General features: G+C 32.8%; 1 protein-coding gene across 1 annotated transcript in view; it reads left to right on the plus strand.

The window, feature by feature from the left end:
* Nucleotides 1-18,346, plus strand: part of LOC123527645 (feeding circuit activating peptides-like) — a 39,252-nt gene extending 20,906 nt beyond the window's left edge. The window contains exons 7-9 of the mRNA XM_053522705.1: nucleotides 15,363-15,503; nucleotides 16,068-16,143; nucleotides 16,381-18,346. Coding sequence (XP_053378680.1) covers nucleotides 15,363-15,503; nucleotides 16,068-16,143; nucleotides 16,381-17,114 — 951 coding nt within the window. The 3' untranslated portion in view covers nucleotides 17,115-18,346. The remainder of the gene's footprint in view (nucleotides 1-15,362; nucleotides 15,504-16,067; nucleotides 16,144-16,380) is intronic.
* The last annotated feature ends 215 nt before the right edge of the window (nucleotides 18,347-18,561 follow it).

Genomic DNA, 18,561 nt, shown 5'->3' on the forward strand with positions numbered 1-18,561 from the left:
GTTAAACATTTTGCTGTTCCTATCAATATTTTGATGAGCTTTATGTTTTCACATAGATTTATCTAAATTTAATAGATGCATGATAACCTAAAATGAAAAAGTCGTTCAGTGCCCGTACTTCTGTCAGATTGTTTGTTTCGTCTTGTTAAATAACTGAAAAGATATGCAGAGTTAAGCAGTAAATAACAGTTCCAGATTTGGTTTGCAAATCCGGAATTTTCGCAAGCTACCTTTTCCCTTTGACTTTTCTTTGACTTTTTGACATCTAACAATAGTTCAGGTCTCCTAGAGAAATAACTGGCCGTTTTTGTTTTACATAACTCAAGAAACGAAGTCTTGGGATGATTTCAAAGTCGGTCCTCCATGGGAGTATTTTTACTCCAGTGGGTTTTTTGCTATTCCATGGGACTCCCCCCCCCCCCCCCACCCCGCAAGAGGTTTTCTCCTACTTTATCAATTATGGGAGGAAAACCCCGTGTTTCTTTTCTAAAATTTTGAAATCAAAATATTTCAGCTCGTTCGTTACGGGAAAATAAGGCCGTTGCATTGCAACCCGGTTGTACCTTAACAATTCTTTTTGAGGCCCCTTGTCTGCTATATCTTTCTGCTGCAGTTTCTATTTATGATTGGTGTACTCTGCGATGTATGACTATGGCTGTGTCTGTTGTGCTAAACGCTTCCAAAGAGTTCACTCTTACCTTTAATTTCTGAAAGGCAGTTCTCACAACTTTGCTACTGTTTGATTAAATTTTTAATCTGAATAAGAAAGTAGTACTTCTAAAACATAGTACTTTTTATCCAGTGTAAACGTTATAAAAGTGTTGTTTTTTTTTCGAAAAGGTAAATCTGACGTCATTCTTATAATTTATGACGTTCTATATATAACTGCCTTTAATCAAGTAGCATTTCTTAAATCAGTGCATGAAATTGTTATTCTTACCACACAGTTCTCATAGTTCTTAGCTCTTTTCTTCCCTTAGTTTTTGTTTTATATTTTCAGCAATAACCAACTCAAATCACAGCGTCAGATGATAGTCCACGACGTCGCAATGTTATGAAGTTGTTATAGCATGAGCTTTTCTTTTCAAACACTCTGTACTAAGAAATGTTGAAGTCAATGACATTATAGTCTGGTTGGTTCAACTTTTATGGATAATATGAGAATAATACTATAAACGGCAACCAAAGATTTAAGTTAAGCCCATCCTTAGGTGTATCTTAATGCACGTCTGCAGACATTTAATAATCCCTTGAGTACGTACTTCAGTGTAGTTGTCACGAACTAACATGTAAACTTACGGATGAATGTTTATCATTCTGACGCGCATGCTCTGCATGGTCTTTAGTTCATTACCAGTGGCTTACAGCTATTAAATATCGAAGCAACGGTATATCGGAACACTCGCGTTGTCCCTCCAATCTGTATAAATATAGCTCCGTAACGCGAAGTATTGGCTTTTCATTAAGGACAATGGTTTAACGACAACGGAGCAAAATATTTTACAGGAAGACTTTTAGCAGGCAACTAGCACTTATGTGCCACTGAAACAAGCATTGAAGTAGAATATTATTTCATAAATTTTAAAACATACTTTATTTTTCTTATTTTACTAATAATCCGGAGAGATGAGGCTTACATTCATCATTATTTCAGCTCTTCTAATACTAATAAACGGAATACTCTGCAGCGAAAGTTTGGTAAGAAAAGTATGTATGTCTTTCTATGTGTCTTTTTATTTAAAATATTTTTGTATCATACACAAATAATGGAGATTAGTTATTAATATTTTTATAGTTATATATTGTAACAAATGCTACTCAGAAAAATATTCCTTTGTGTGGCAAATAAGTAATAGAATTCACGAATAACCATTTAATTTGAGGAAAAAAAAACGTTGAAAAGAAATATTATAATCTAGCATTTAAATTATGAAATAGGTAGTTGAAAAATAATACTAAATCGATAAAATAATATTAGTTCTGGAAAATCATTGAATTTATTTTATTATTATTTATATCATTATTTTCACTGTCATTTGTCGTGTTGTTTTGTAGAATGAATACAATTTTTTTCTATCAATAGATCATTGCGTTTTATTTATGTTAAGTATATACAATAATGTAGTGTCCAAATTATAACCAAATTTGCATTGTCATTAAAAAATATCTGAATATATCAATATATCTATTTACGTTCTGCATGTTCGGATAAAAAACATTTCTACAATGTAGAATTCGATAACATCTTGATTTTTCTAAACTTACCCAGGAAATAAGGTTAATAAGAAAGATAAGGTCGTGTGCTTGATTCTTTTGATTTGAAAAATTTGGAACTCAAACGCGTTTTCATAATTGGTGTCTAGAGAAAAATAAAAAATTACATGGCATTTTCGAGAACAGAATTTTTCTTACAAAATGAATGTAGAATTTAATGAAACTTCCCACAGTTACAAATTATTAACAGGCCGCCTTTAATTAAAAACAAATACGTTTTCGTATACCGAAATCAGGTTTTATTCTTCCGGTTGACCAAATGTGCAGAACTACCTTAATTTTGAACAGAATGGCATTAATGAAAGTATTTTAATTATTTTATTATAATTTATTTAAAGTATTTTATATTTTGTTACTGACCAAAACGCATTGTTGCCATTTTAGTCAGCTTCACATGAAACAGAACACGACGTTGATCATTTTATTAATATAATATGTTCATCTAAAAGAAAACATTATATAGTTTGCTTTCTTGCGTGACCGTCCGTCTTTATCAACCTAATTTTATAATTCTTAATATTGTGCAGTTTTGCAAATGACTATTTATATCTTAAATGTACATTTCCTATTAGACTGCTTTGTCTTTATAGACTAGAATCAAAACAACGGAAACTACTGTCTAGGTATTTCCATAGTTATTTTTCCCACTTAAATCGACTTAAATCTTTCTAGGTGAATTTCTATTATGTTTAAAAAGAAGGCATTGCATCATTTTTATCAGCTGTAAAACAAACGGAAAATAAAAGCTTGATTTAATGAGATAAATAGAATAAACAGCAGAATACACATCAATGATACAATTAACTATTCAAACGTAGAGACATTGTTTACTGGTTGGTGATGTGGTCACTTCGCCAATTATGTATTTTACGGTGTCAACATGCCGAGGCTAGTTGGGCTCATGACACTGGTGTTATTTCTTTATAATAAAAATTAAACGGAAATTCACGTAAATAAAGGCAGTTTTGTATAGTTTCTTCTTTTTTTATTCATTTGTGATCTTTCAGATGGTGAAACTAAAAGTTTAATTATCATTTGTAGAAATATAATAACATCTTTATTAAATGATCACCGCCTGCATATGCCAACGCTCATCTGTAAGTGCTTGACATAAGAGAGTACACAATAAAAGAGTAATGGTTATTGTCATTCTAACTCGCCCAATGATGGTGAAATTGTAAACAGTTTGAAGGTTTTATTTGTTCAAAATAGTTGTATCTGACAAAAAAAAAACAATAACCAAAATAATGTCTAATTTAAAAAGTGAAATTATTCTGACAAAGTGCAAAAAGAAAAGAGTTATGATTATTGACTTATTTGTTGATATATTGACAGTAAATCTTTGTACAGGTTTAAAAGCTATAGCTGTCAGATCATTCTTTTTAAAAAGTGGTACTAACAAATATGAATAAATAAAATATCGAAGTAAAATAAAGAGCTGTGTTTGAGAAAAAGAGGACCTGAAGCAAACAGTAGTTTAATCAAACAGTAAAACCATTCTTATTACAGAATTAAGGACAACACATGCTGGCTGTAAAGAAAAAAATACAACCAAAGAATATATGCTATTAGAGTAGAAAAGTGGCAACTCCACAGGTCGCCAAACACGACAAAAACGAAAATGTTGCAGGCTCATTTCGATTGAGCCTGTCAATGGACGGTAGTGAAAATGCATGCTATCGTCCACGCCCTCTAGCCCTGGGTTGAACAGAACCCAACATTTACACATACACATACCAGCTCGTACCAGTTCATCTCTTTTTGATTAACTACCATAACGCCACTTTGTTCAAAATCAGTCCAAGCAAAATTCTGTTACTGTATATGAGGAACTCGTTATTAAACCACTCAGTTCTAATTGTCTCACAGTCATATGAGTACAATTAATATAACACAAACAATCAAAGAATCTTTTGATTGAAACACCTCAAGGACTCGCCATTTAAATGCATCGTGTTAATGTAAATAACACTCATCGAGTTGCTGCTACTACAGATGTTACAATAACGATATCACCATTAACTGATTGCGATTGGTCCTATTTCATTCTTGTTATCATCTCTAATACTGTTTCAAATATCATAATTCCAATTTCTGCCGGATGTTATCAAGTGTGCACATCGCAACGATTACAGAGTTCATTTCCATAAACGTCTCATCTTCATTGTCTTTTATAGTTATTGTTGCACTTTATATTGCCGTTTAAAAGCCTGAAATAATTGTTATAATATTTTTGCACTAAAGCGACGAAATCGTTGATTTGGTAACTGCAAAAGATAGCGTCGTGGTTTTAGTGAGCGGTTGTAGAAGTTTCTTTATTTTTTATCCTTGTTATAGTTTTCCTTTTATTTCATTTCATTTATAAGTTCTATGTTTCATCTCTTATACAAGTGTCCATTTATGTATATATTTATAGATTTTCATTTAATTCCTTAGACGATTTGCGCCGGAATTGTTATGCCACGTCTTCAATCTGAACGGCATACATTGATGGAAAAATACCCGTATAAAATATGTATGCTGGTAGGCAAAGCTGTTCATAATTCTAATTACTAACTAATACAGATTGCGTACGTATCGATTTAGATTGCAAATTACTTGCTGTTCACCTATAAGTACTTAGGTTAACTTTGTAGAATTTTCACGTTTTCCTATAATTATATTTCCTTGTAAAATGCACGTTTTTTGTCAAACTTTAAGGAAATAATGGTAAAGATGGAATTGACAGTTTCATAGTTTTAATTCAGTGACCGATAAATCGGAAGTGTATATGACAGCTATGATGATATTGGAAGTCTGCTGTAATTGTAGGACGAAATAAATGAAAAATATGTAAATCATGTTTCCGACTTTCATTGTTGGGGATGATACAATTACTGATATGATAAAGGATATGTATCAAGTCGATAGATTATGACATAGATTCTGTCAATAGCGGCTAGCGTTAAGCTGTATGATAAAGTAGAAATATGTAATAGAATATATGAATAATATTTCAGAAAACATACATGAGGATTAAGAGTCATGTAAAAGAAAATCAGACGTCAGATTACTACTTTTTAGATATTAAGTGTAAAACATAGCAAATAGACTACATTCGATGAATTGAAGAATAAATAAATGTTCATGATATTCATGATATCCCATTCGTTTTAATATCATTTATTCTCGATTAGTCTATGACATTCTAGGAAAAATAGATTCATCTTTCTTATGTTTATTTTTACAAATGCGGATGAAAATAACTATATTCTGACTAGAGTTCAATATTATTATAATATTAAAAAAACGGAAACGGATTCTCAAAAACTATCTAATGTATTAATCGGCAATAAACTTACTGATGTGAATATGGACGCGTTGAATGTACAGATTGTTTATATAAAAAAGTAGAGGATTTATAATGTCTCACAAATGGTGCCGAAGGAGATGTCTTGGCTAGAAACCTTATTCAAAGAACAGATGTATAATATATAAGACACAACAATAAACTTATTTCAAAAAGAAGATGTATCCTCAATTTTATTGAAATAAAATTTTAAAAAGTGGAAAACCACAGGGCGCCCAACATGACATTAACGAAAATTTTGCAAGCTCGGTTCATGGACGGTAGTGGAAATGCAAGTTACCGTCCACGCCCTCTAGCCCCGGGTTGGGCAGAACTCAATAGATACTGTTCATACCTGAGTGATATTTGCTAAATATCAGGAATATATAGTCATACGACGTCTTTTATAGAATATAGCAGAACAGAAATTTTACAATAGAGTTGAGCATTATGCTCCTCGTCCATAAAACATGATAAAGTATATCATTATAGGTGTATTTTATAACTTACCCTACAACGTTCCTTCACAATAACCGGGTCTACAATTATCTGATAATATGTCATAATAATACGTATAATTTGATTAGTTCGAAGAAAAAAAATATAAGCCCTTTTACACACATATATTTTAAAAAAACGCATGTATTCGTTTTTATCAACTATGTTGCTATTTCATGGGGTATGGTTAGCCGGATGTATACAGTCTTCATTCCAAAGACAGTCTTGTCACTTCAACTCTGTTCCATCCAGTTCAAAATGGTCAAGCTTATCTGTACTAAAGTGGAGAATGTGTATGCTCGATTGGGGTATGGTTAGCCGGATACAGTCTTCATTCTAAAGACAGTCTTGTCACTTCAACTCTGTTCCATCTAGTTCAAAACGGTCAAGCTTATCTGTACTAAAGTGGAAAATGTGTATGCTCGATTGGGGTATGGTTAGCCGGATACAGTCTTCATTCTAAAAACAGTCTTGTCACTTCAACTCTGTTCCATCCAGTTCAAAATGGTCAAGCTTACCTGTACTAAAGTGGAAAATGTGTATGCTCGAGTAGATATATCAATTTATAATTGATTAAAATTGCTATTGCTATTGCCTGTATGAATATAATTGCCCCCAAGATGATATTGGAGATTTTGGCTTCATGGCGTCGAGAAAAGACTGTTAGAAATGTTTGGACACTTATATAACTACAAAATTAATGTAACATTACTTTAATTGACGGTGTCATTCATATGCTTCTCAAATCTACTCACGCATTGCTCAGTATGTAGGGCACAAACGATATACGGATCCCGGGGTTAGTGAATCGATTCCCGGGAAAAATGTAAGTTTTCAGTGCTGATTTAATAAAAGACATTGTGTCTGAAGACATTCTATTCTTATTCTCTGTGTGATGTGGAGACTGGCATTTACTTGCGGAGAACAGGTATTCGTACAGAATACAGGTGCACTGATTAGACTAATTGCCGTTCGTTTCAAATTTGAAATATTATTTAATATACCCACAAACAAAATAAACTAACAAACAAAAAAAAAACCCTCACAAACAGATGGCTTGTAAAAGTCAATATACATGTAAACTCTTAAGTTTGTTATCATTAGCAAAATCCGACTAAAACCGATTTTAATTAGCACATATAAAATATTAAATCTATTCGTGAAAATGGACGTATATTTCTTTCGTCCAACAGCAATTCTTTTCTATTATTCAAGTATAGGCATATGATAGTATGAAAAAGTAATAATGTTTTGTTTTGTTTCAAATCTAGTAAACTAAATCCTAACTTCCTATTTTCATATTCGATAACTTGTCTCCCCTTTACATAAATGTATTTTTAAAAAAGAGGGTCGTAAATGCCACTTTAATAATTAGTGCCCAGCTTTCTACATTTCGTCAGAACATGATGAAGGAGACAAATAAAGTTAACTTATATATTTATTCTAGAACAGAGAATTATTAATTTCCGTGCTTTTATAGTTTGGTAGTGCTGTCATCATTCCTGATTGCGGTACGACGATCAACTCAGACTTGAAATTCTCAAGTACTTATCAAAGGATTTTACAAATTATGACAAAATTTGTGCACAAACACATATTACTAAGGTATGCTGTCAAAAGAGAGGTGAATGTCAGGACGTCCGTATATTTTCCCTTTCTGTGAGGGAGGTATAATTAGGTATGTTTATGCGCTCGTTTGCCCTTTAATATAACAAGCGTATATCACTCTACCCTGCAGTTAGTCTATTAAACTGTCACATGAATTAAAAACTAAGAGTCTCAATATCAATTTTTGCACAGAACTGAAGATAACTCATGTGCAGTAAAATAAGTTCTCTGTGCCTCCGTAACATGGTATGGCATGCTCTGACATGAAACAAATGCTAAAATATATTTATGAATTTTAATTAAAACTAACGGTATAACCATATCCTGAACAAAACAAAGCGATTATGAAAACACTTGAATGATACGAAACTAAACAAAGCTAAACACATTTTCTAAAATATGTTTGTTATCTGATAATAATGTATTGCCATATTTACAAATATAATACTGCAAAATAGATAAATCTTTGCAAGTAGACCGTAGCAAAAAGAACCGTTTCGCACTATCTCTACATTTCTTCTCATCCTACATTTCATTTGAGTTCTAAGCAATTTCAAAAATTGAAATAACAAGTATATATTACTTTAATTTCATACTAAAAACACAACAAAATGCAATTATGCTTTTTATTTAATTAAGTATCGCGTTAAATGTTATTATGTTTAAATAAAAATATCGAAAGTGTGCCCACTGATAGTTCGCAGTGGGGCAATAAACGGCAAAGATAATTGTCATGAAAAGGGTATTCGACCGTTATTTTAAATTGCTGAAGAATCTAATGGAATCTGGAATGGGAGCAAATGTAATTATAACGGTAAATGCGTCTCTTTAATACATTGTATTGGTAAAAATGCATTACTTGTGCAGTATCGTTTTGCCTTAATATGTGCCTGCTGTGAACATAGCATGTATTTTGTCAAATATCATATATCGTTTCTCCCTTACAATTAAAAAAAAATGTGGAAAAAATCGTACTCGTATGGTTCCCTTGAAAACAAAAATATAACGGCAATTACAGCAATATAACCATGCTGGAAAATCTTTGAAGTGATAAAAGCGGAAATATTTGAATAAACAATGATTGCAACTGCCAATATACAATAAAAATACTATAACATCGTTTTGTTTGAATAGTTGTCTAAGAATTATTTTACTTATGGATTCATGGTCTGACCTTCTTGAAATATTCGCATCAAAACCAGAAAATAAAAGACTTAACTACGCATGCTCAGCCAAAAAATGGAAGTACCTACATTACATTTTCTACTTAAGCATTGTAAAGAAATACGCATCTTTTTCTTGCAATCAAAATATTAAGGCATACTAAGCTCTTATGTTGCTCTAATTCTACTTTCGTTCAGATTCGATTAAGCATAGTTACGTAATTGCACTAATAATGGAACATTATGTTGTAATGGAAGATATAGAAGTAAAAACAGTTGATATCAGTGATATGATTATATTTTAGTTTATCTAACGACTGAAGTAAAAGTCAAAATATGAGTAAATGTTTATTATCGTCTTTTGAAAAATAAAGACGGGACAATAAGATTTTCTAATTACATTGAAGTACAATATAAGAGTAGAAATGAAACATTCATTAACATTTGACATTAGCTTGCCAGAAAGCGACTGATCCTGCAGCAATAAACAAACATTGTCTCTCCGTGTTATTTATGTCTATAAAAGAACATGTCTGAGAATGTTGTTTGTCTTATTTGTTTTCTTATTGTCACAAGATACCAGTGTTAATTACATGGTAAACTGCTGAGTTTTGTCTAGAAGATTTTTGCCAGGTGATTTTTTAACTCAGCAGGCTGTTTTACCAGGTGCATTGATAAATCCTCAGAAATGTGATATCTTTCAGAAATGTGTATCGTTGTTTACAATCTATTTTCCTTTTCTAAAAAATCAAACCTATTTAAAGGTGAAGTTAATATAAACATTAAAACAAGTAACATGGTTTAAAGGCTAATATTGAAGCTAGTTAAATGATGATGATCCAGATATTGACAACGATATTAGAAAGTAGAGGGTAAATGCAATATTTTGGACTCCATTTTTATATAGTTCGACAATGAAGTAGTTCCTATCGTAACTTTAGATCTCACATTTTACAATTAATTACCAAAAATATGACATTTGGTCTCATACTTCCTGTTCAATATAGCAGGTAAATAAATGAAAAAATAAAACGAAAAAAAAAAAAACACACACACATTTGAGAATGAAACCTTTTGAACGTGTGGACTAAATATATTTATTCTGTTTATGTGTGAATTCTCATTTGACACAAAGACTTTTATGCTAACGAAGTTTCTACTTTAAGTTATAAGATGTCAGTCGAATGCATGTCATAGATTTCAAACTATTTATCAAATTAAGTAGAAAAAGGTCCGTACATTATGATATGCTAATTTGAAGAATTCTTATCATCACCTAAATGCGGAAGTATATTGAATACTTATTTTTCAGAAATTCTTTTGTCAAATATTAATTTATAAATGACACACATTGTATTGAGAAACCATACAATGGACCGTTAAAAAGTAGTGTCTTTATGAAACTGGCAATTTAGAAAGGAAAGACAAGAAATTGTAGCAATTGCTTGTTTATTAGACCGCTTGAAAAACTTAATATTAATAAATACTTGCAATTACATCTCCGCAAGAAGTTTAGTATATGGTCATTTAATAGATACTTTTGCAGACAAGTTTACCTGCTGGGGCGTTTTTAGGTGGTCGTTGGTAAACGGAATGTGTTGTCATAGACGTTTGAGAGGGTTTTAAAGCTGTCGCTTCGTAAAACAATTCGCTAAAGACAGGTGGTCGCACGTACGATCTAGATATACACCATAATGATTATTGGCACTTCTAATTAAGTAACAACTCGTTCTTTTTGCAGTACAGTCGTCGTGTTGCTATTGATAATGTACGCCTGAGTTTTATGTTGTCTATTGCAGTCTTAAAATTCCAATTTCAAAACTGCCTGTCGTCTGTTTCACTAACTTCATATTTCCTTTCCAATTGTTTGTTATTGTGTAAATGTATCCCTTTTAGTTAACATGGTTAAATGATCTATCGCATCCTTGTTATTTATAGCATTAATTATCAAAATAAAACATTGAAATTTGTAATTTTTTATGCGACCTTCCAAATTGATATTGTATCTTACAGCGGACATAACAGTTGTTATTATCAAAGTATTCAAAATATATAAGATACGATAATCAACTAATGTATTATTCAAAATAAGCGAACCGTTAGAAAATTTCGCAATACGATATTTAAATATCAAGACTGAAATAACTTTCGCCGAGTGAACAGTATATATACTTGGCCATCTACGAAAAACTTAACGTAAAATAAAATGTTTGTATGAAATTAATGTATTAATTGTTATGCTCAGGATGTTATATATCTACATTTTGCCAAATTATACAGTTGTTTTATAACGGTATTTAAATACGGCGTTTGTGAAGAAAATATTTATGTTATTAAATCCATACAAAGTGATTTGATTTAACAACATATTTATTATGATGTTACGAAAGTTTAGTTTGTTTTTGTTTTTTTCTTTTAGTTTCTGAGTGTTCTTGTTTTGTTTGACGTGATTACAGCAAGTTCATGACCAGTTGAATAAAAATACCAATAAGAAAAATAATTAGACAAGACTCCTTACTGCTAATTAACTCAAAAGTGGAATTCCGTTTTCTTGATTCAACTACCGCCCTAAAAATGAAAAGAAAAAAAGGAATGAAAAATAAAAAAAAAAACATACAAAAACAATCTGGAGGAATTTGGTAGAGTTTGTTTCTTAAGGCTGCAAAAAACTTGCTTATTGCATTAGGTTTCTAAAGAGAATTTTAAACCGAATATTTATTAAGATCACATCAACAAATCTGTCCGCTTCGTTATTGTTTCTCGCATACGAACATGGTGAAACGTTTTTACTTTGTCTTATTTAGATGAATTCGATCTTGCTTTGTCAGGCATTCTGGATTATAAACACATTCTTCTTTTCTATACATTACCATCCTAACTATCTTTCTGTTATTTATTCTGTTATAAATAATATACGATATTGAATTTGCATGGCATTTAGCATACCACAGTGTTGTATGATAAGTGAGGTGCTTTAAATTACTATCCGCCGCGTCGTTCCTATAAATGCAATACCCGCCATTAATGGATTTTGATGTATTTAATAACAACAATAAATAGACAGATTTTACCACAATCTTGCAATTAAAGAGAAACAAGATATTGTAACAGAACATGACATAAGACTATCATTTACATTAAGAGCCGCTGATACAGAGAAATAAAGAAAAAATAGAACTACTGGTGTTTCAGAAACCTTGGTTAGCTGCAACAATTGTATAGAGACTGACCCGATTGAGCTTTATAACACAATATACACAACAAAAGAAATCGTCACGGAGAAAATACGCCTCACACGAGGATCGAACTCACAACCCCGCGATCCATAGATGTGCTCCCTATTGAGCTAAGCGGTCGGGCTCCATCATTATCTAGCTGAAGTATAGAAAGTTACTGAAATTGCATGAACATACATGTCGATATTTACTGCATTTTAAAAGTATTTCTAATTTACTGGCCGTTGTTCAAATTTGTTTATAAGATCCTCCATCAAAACACTCTTTTTTTCTAACTCTCTTACCTTCCTTTAAAGCTATTGTTGTTTTTCCCCTTCTAATCTCTGTTTTTTTATGGCGCTGGACACTGGCATGTCCATTTATATGTTTCAGTGACATTGTAGGTCACCCATATGATCAGATAGAGCGTCAATTAGCGTTCTAGTATCGTAACATGTCAGTTATTTTGCATTAATGCCTCTTAAATCAGACAATTTGTTAACACTGTATTTTCTCAACTTGTTCTCCCCTTAGAGTATTTTCCTGACAGATCGTGAAATTAGCGATGTCCCGGGAGCGCAACCTATCTCATAAATGTCAAATATCTAAAAAGCAATGTGTAAACCTACATTGTAATCTGAAGTAGCACTTTCGTCAGAGTCTTTGCTAATTGTAGACAATGATATTTTTACATGACATGGGGCCTCCGTGACCAAGTGGTTAAGGTCGATGACTTCAAATCACTTGCCCGTCATCGATGTGGGTCCGAGACCCACTCGGGGCATTGAATTCTTCATGTGAGGAAGCCATCCAGCTGGCTTACGAAAGGTCGGTGGCTCTACCCAGGTGACCTCTCGTGATGAAATAATGCACGAAGGGGCACCTGGGGTCTTCCTCCGCCATCAAAGCTGGCAAGTCGCCATATGTCTTATAATTGTGTCGGTGCGACGGTAAACCCTACAAAAAAATATACATTACATAGAAAACTAAATTCTTTTAAGACGTTATTATGTCTGTGCTATAACTCTGACATACATGGAACATTTGGCAGCAACATCTGCCTCAGAGAAGGAGTTTTGCGTACATTCCGTGGCCCATATTTAAATGTCAAAGTAACATAGAAAGAACATAGGCCGTTTTAGAGCTTGTCTGGGACGTATCAGTTACATGAATGGAGCCATCATATTGTTTTTCAAAAACAAGATGTACCTCAATGAGGCAGTGTCGCTAGCAAACTCTATCACGTTTTTTAATGACAAGGAGTAATCTACTTTTCCCTACCAAAACTGCTTACCTCAATTAGACTTATTGTCGCGTAGATAATCTACGCCAAGGTCACACCGAGGAGTCAAAAGTCATTCTATAGCTTGTCTTGGGTCAAAATCCATGTAAGGTCTTAAAGGTGCTGTCACTGTGATTAGTATGGAGCTTTTCTTAAATTGGCTGAAATGGTTTAGTCACTGAGGCGATGTTTTGAAAACAACAGATTCGAATTTGATGACCTTTATGCTCAAAACACCCAGTTTTTCATTTACGCTATGATTTGTAATTACGGAATGAAAGATATAGAAATGTATCTGTGGTTATCCGAGTTTGGTTGCAACCAACGAGGCTCTACCGAAAGTAATCATCGAGCCGGATATTGCAACCTGCAACTAAAACGTGACATTTTTTTTTGTAATCTGATTTGTTTGATGCCTTTATATTTAAGTGCACAGACTGCATGTTCTGAATGACATCACCTGTAGGCTTGAATAGTGCTAAAATGATAGTTATCTTGTCTGTATAATATAGAAAAGGCAAGAATGAAAAAAATAAGTTAATTTTATACTTAATGAGACCATTTAACACGTTTCTTTCATTGACAAGAGACATTCATATTCAGTTTTCATGTTTTAAACAACTGAGACGCCGACAAAATCTGTATAACATCTAGAAAACATGAACACTTCTATCAAACATTCCATTGACCGAAAAAGTCAAACGAACCATATATGTTGCTGACGATGACGATTACCGTTACGGAAGACGTTTTGTCATTACCGTCGTGACAATCACAACCGAGTAATCGCAATTTCCGAACTGTTTCTTAATTATTCAAGGATAGCGTGTAGCGTACGCGTTTTAAGGACAGTACGTCTTTAAATACCTCGGATAATTTGAACGCAAATTAGTTCAACTTTGATAGTCCGTCTAGTGGAACTGAATTTAATCGTTATACTCTGTAGAATAAGTTGATATCAATATCTTGATGAATGATGTACAGAATCAGTCAAAGCCATTTGCAGTCATGTCAGAAACAATAGACAACCCGCTTAGTTCAAGAGGGAGAGCGAAGATCTATGGATCGTGATTTTCTATCCTCGTGCGGGCTGTATATGTTTGAATCAAATTTTAAACAGCTGTTCTACACTCGTACCATTAGACCCATAACTCTTTCACAAAAAATCCGTAGCCAAGTGGTTAAGGTCGCTGATTGCAAATCACTTGCCTCTCACCAATATGGGTTCAAGCCTCACTCGAGGCATTGCATTTTGCATGTGAGGAATTCATCGAGCTGGCTTATGGAAGATCGGTGGCTCTAAATGTGCCTGCCCGTAACTAAATCAAACCATTTCACGCAGTTTTTTCGCTCATTATGTAACTGTGCCGGTCATTTTGATACTCTTTCATTTTGTAATTAATTAAAGAATGGAGTCGTTTCAAATAAGAAAACAACAGTAAATTTTCCTTTTCATCACCTACATCATATGATACAAGGCCCATAATCCTGGCACCCTTTTTATTAATTGTACCTTTACCTTTCTTTTAATTAGAATATAAGGTGTCAGTGGGGATGCTTTTTTAACCTTATCTTAGTAATTTATATATAAATTTTATTTAAACGTGAAACAGTTGTTCAACATCATCACCCACATATTATTACACAAGATACATTAATTTGACAGAAATATTTCACGATCATTTATGTCCCTTTTCACTCAGGAATGTCAGTTTAACTTTATAAACATCCAGTTTATCTCTGTTATTACTCAGATTACTGCGACTTTACTCAAACTTGTAAGATTATAAACAATGTACACGTTCATTATAGAAATCTAGCAGGGTTAGGGTTAAAGTAAAATTTTAAACGGAAATTGTGCCTATTCGTCTGGATTTCATTGCTTGGATTGACGAAGCTACGTGATCTTGAAAGAATTTATGATTTTATTATACATAAATTGAATCTAATATATATTTACCAAAGTATTTGAAAGGATACATTGTCTTTTTTAGAAACGTAACAACTATGTACAGAGTGAGGCGCTACAGTCCCTGGCGACCACGCCCAGGCCATACGTCATTTGGTCAATGCCAGATATGGTTTCACACGGACCGCCTGTTTCAAGTCTTATACGGAGAGAGGATGATGAAAAGGTATCATTTCATATAAAACCGTATAATGTACTTTTAAAGTTTTCAATATGCTAAAATTCTTTTTTGATGGGAAAAGATACATTTAACGTAGGAAAATTATAGGAGTGCAAGAAACGATGATACCAGCGTTACTAAGAGCACTGCAAGACTCGCATGGCCTTTCGAAATAAAGACTTTGTCACAGATAGCACCGTGTATTATCAATAATGAATCAGTATAAAAAAGAAAAAAGATACTTTGTGGTCGGGTGGTTAAGGTCGCATGCCCCTTATCGCTGTGGTTTTGAAACCTTGGAGAGGCATCGTCGATATTTGTACAAATATAGAGCTGAGGCAAGACTTATTTAATTTGGTAATTAGAAACAATAATACAATATGCTGAACGCATTCATTCACGTCTTTCTAAATACGCTTCACAATAGTCTTTCTGACGGTATAGATTAAAGCTTTAAAGAAGAAAAGAAAAATAATGAAAATATTTACAATTGATCAAGATGCTTAATGTTTGATACTAATACATCACGTTAAATTGTTTCTTCAACTGTATCGTCTTTATTGTCTTCAGTATGACAAGGGACGACAACTGGACACATTAGGAGGTGATTTTCTTTACGATTACCGCTTTCCAAGAGAATACGATGGTAAAATGAATATTTATTTCCATAGACAGAATCAGACTGAGTACTCGGCCCTTTGCTAAAGATTTAGCTAACCTCTTTAATGAAATTGGTTAAAAGGTTTCGTTCAAAATATACGGATACAATATTTTATTTGTCATTTTGCAGTCATTTCTTAAGTATTATCTAACCATATATGATATATATGTATTTTACTTTTATGTGTTGTCAGCAGTTATAATTTCAATCATTTGTTTCTAGAGTTCTTTTCTGATGAAGAAGACGACAGCAAGTCTGTTAATGCTGAAGGTTCAGTAAACGAAGACAAGCGATCGTTTGACACACTAGGAAACATGCAAATTCATGGATATAAACGCGCTCTAGATACACTGGGAAATATGCAATTGCACGGATACAAGAGGGGCTTTGATTCTTTAGGCGGTGTAAATCTACATGGTGGTTACAAGCGATTTGTATCATCACTAGGAGGGGCTAATCTGCACGGCTACAAAAGGGCAATGGACAGTCTTGGCGGCAACTTTGTCCATGCTTACAAGAGATATTTGTCCTCACTTGGAGGAAGCAATATTCACGGCGGATACAAACGTAATATGGACAAGCGTTACCTATCTTCTTTAGGAGGCGGAAATATCTACAAACGCAAATTTGATAGTCTCGGTGGAGTTAATCTACATGGTGGATACAAAAGATTCTTGAGCTCACTAGGCGGTACTAATATCCACAATGGTGGTAACAGCAAACGATCATTTTCCTCGCTGGGTGGGGCTAATGTTCATGATGGATTTAAACGTGCACTAAGTTCTCTCGGTGGAGCACAAATCTATGGCTATAAAAGAGCCGGTAGTGACATTGAAAATGACTTCGAGAAGCGTGAACTAGACTCACTTGGGGGATTCAGTGTACATCGTTTTAAGCGAAGTGAGGGAGATGTCGAAACAGATGACAAAGCTAATGAAGAGACGCTTAAAGAATAAGTTTTGAAGAAGAAATGAAATTCGAATCACAATTGAATGCAGTTTTATATGTTTAAAAGATACATTTTCACTTACATGTACAATTTTGTGATAACAAGTTTTAGAATAAATAATGTATAAAAGGACATTAGATAATTCTATCAGTTACATAAATGTCATTTTAAGCGTATCAAATTACATCATATAACAGTAAGAAAACTAAAACAGAAAGAAACAATAAATGATATTTAATACATGTAAGGTATATAAAATGGGATGCGCTTAAGGTAGTTCTGCACTTTCGGATCAAAATATTTTCTACATTTACTTCAAAACATACTTAGACAATTCAGCACATAAAAACGACTGGGTCATGCGCTTGATTGTTTGTAGTTTGATTTGAATAATTTGGATCTCACGCAAGTTTTCATAATGGGAGTCTATGAAAAAATCACAATTTTCAAAACATTGTCGCGAATAGAAATTTTTCTACAATGTAGATTTTAATGAAACTTCTCACAGTGGTAAATGAACATATGGTCTTTAATGTGTTTAAATAAGATGTATAGGTGCGTGTGCTTATTTCTGACATATTTGACAATGTTTAAAGTGAACCGCACATTCCAAGCTATTTGTAAGACATCATTTTGAATATTTTAATATGTCAGACGTTTTAATACCATATTGTAACTTTACAAAGATAATGACAGTGACATTGTAATAGATATACTCATTGGTTGCCATTAATTCATAAAATGATTTTCATTCACTTACGCCGAATCCAGGCTTGATTCTACGTTTTCCGGATAAATAACGTTACGCCATCACTTCCGGATTATCAACCGTGCAGAACTACCTTAACACAAAAGGTGACAACCTTTGCAATTTAAGAAACAAATTCTACCATAATATCTGTGTTTCAGCTTCCTGGAAGATGTTCATGTCATGTTAGTGCGTTTTGAACATTTTTATTCAATCTGAATCTCATATCATTCCTCTGTGTCTGTTATGAAAATTGAATTAAATTAAAACTTGCAAAAATACTTGAAGAAGTTTGAATATTAATAAATATTAAACATTATGTAATAATCTTACTTAAACGCTTTTTTCAAATACCCGAAACATTATATTTGAAACAAGGTATAGATAAACGTTTAAACCAGTATTTGTGATGTTTCTTTCTTGTTTACACGATCAAAGTTATATTTTGATATATCTTGTATTATAGATAATAAAATGTCTGAATTAAATTATTTCAAAATATCTTTCTTTATTCATCCCGTTGCGTTTTTCGATAACAAACCTTACACACTTCAGCATATACTTTATTTTAGCACGTGTAATATGTGTCATTCCAATTAACTGCTTATAGTTCTTAACGAAATACGATTGTTTATGAATCCTAAACAATGCACAAGGTATTGCAAGAACAGAAATGAAAAAGTAAGATAGGCATCCCTTGAATACT

This window comes from Mercenaria mercenaria, chromosome 14, assembly GCF_021730395.1.
Source record: "Mercenaria mercenaria strain notata chromosome 14, MADL_Memer_1, whole genome shotgun sequence".
In the NCBI taxonomy this organism is placed as follows: domain Eukaryota; kingdom Metazoa; phylum Mollusca; class Bivalvia; order Venerida; family Veneridae; genus Mercenaria; species Mercenaria mercenaria.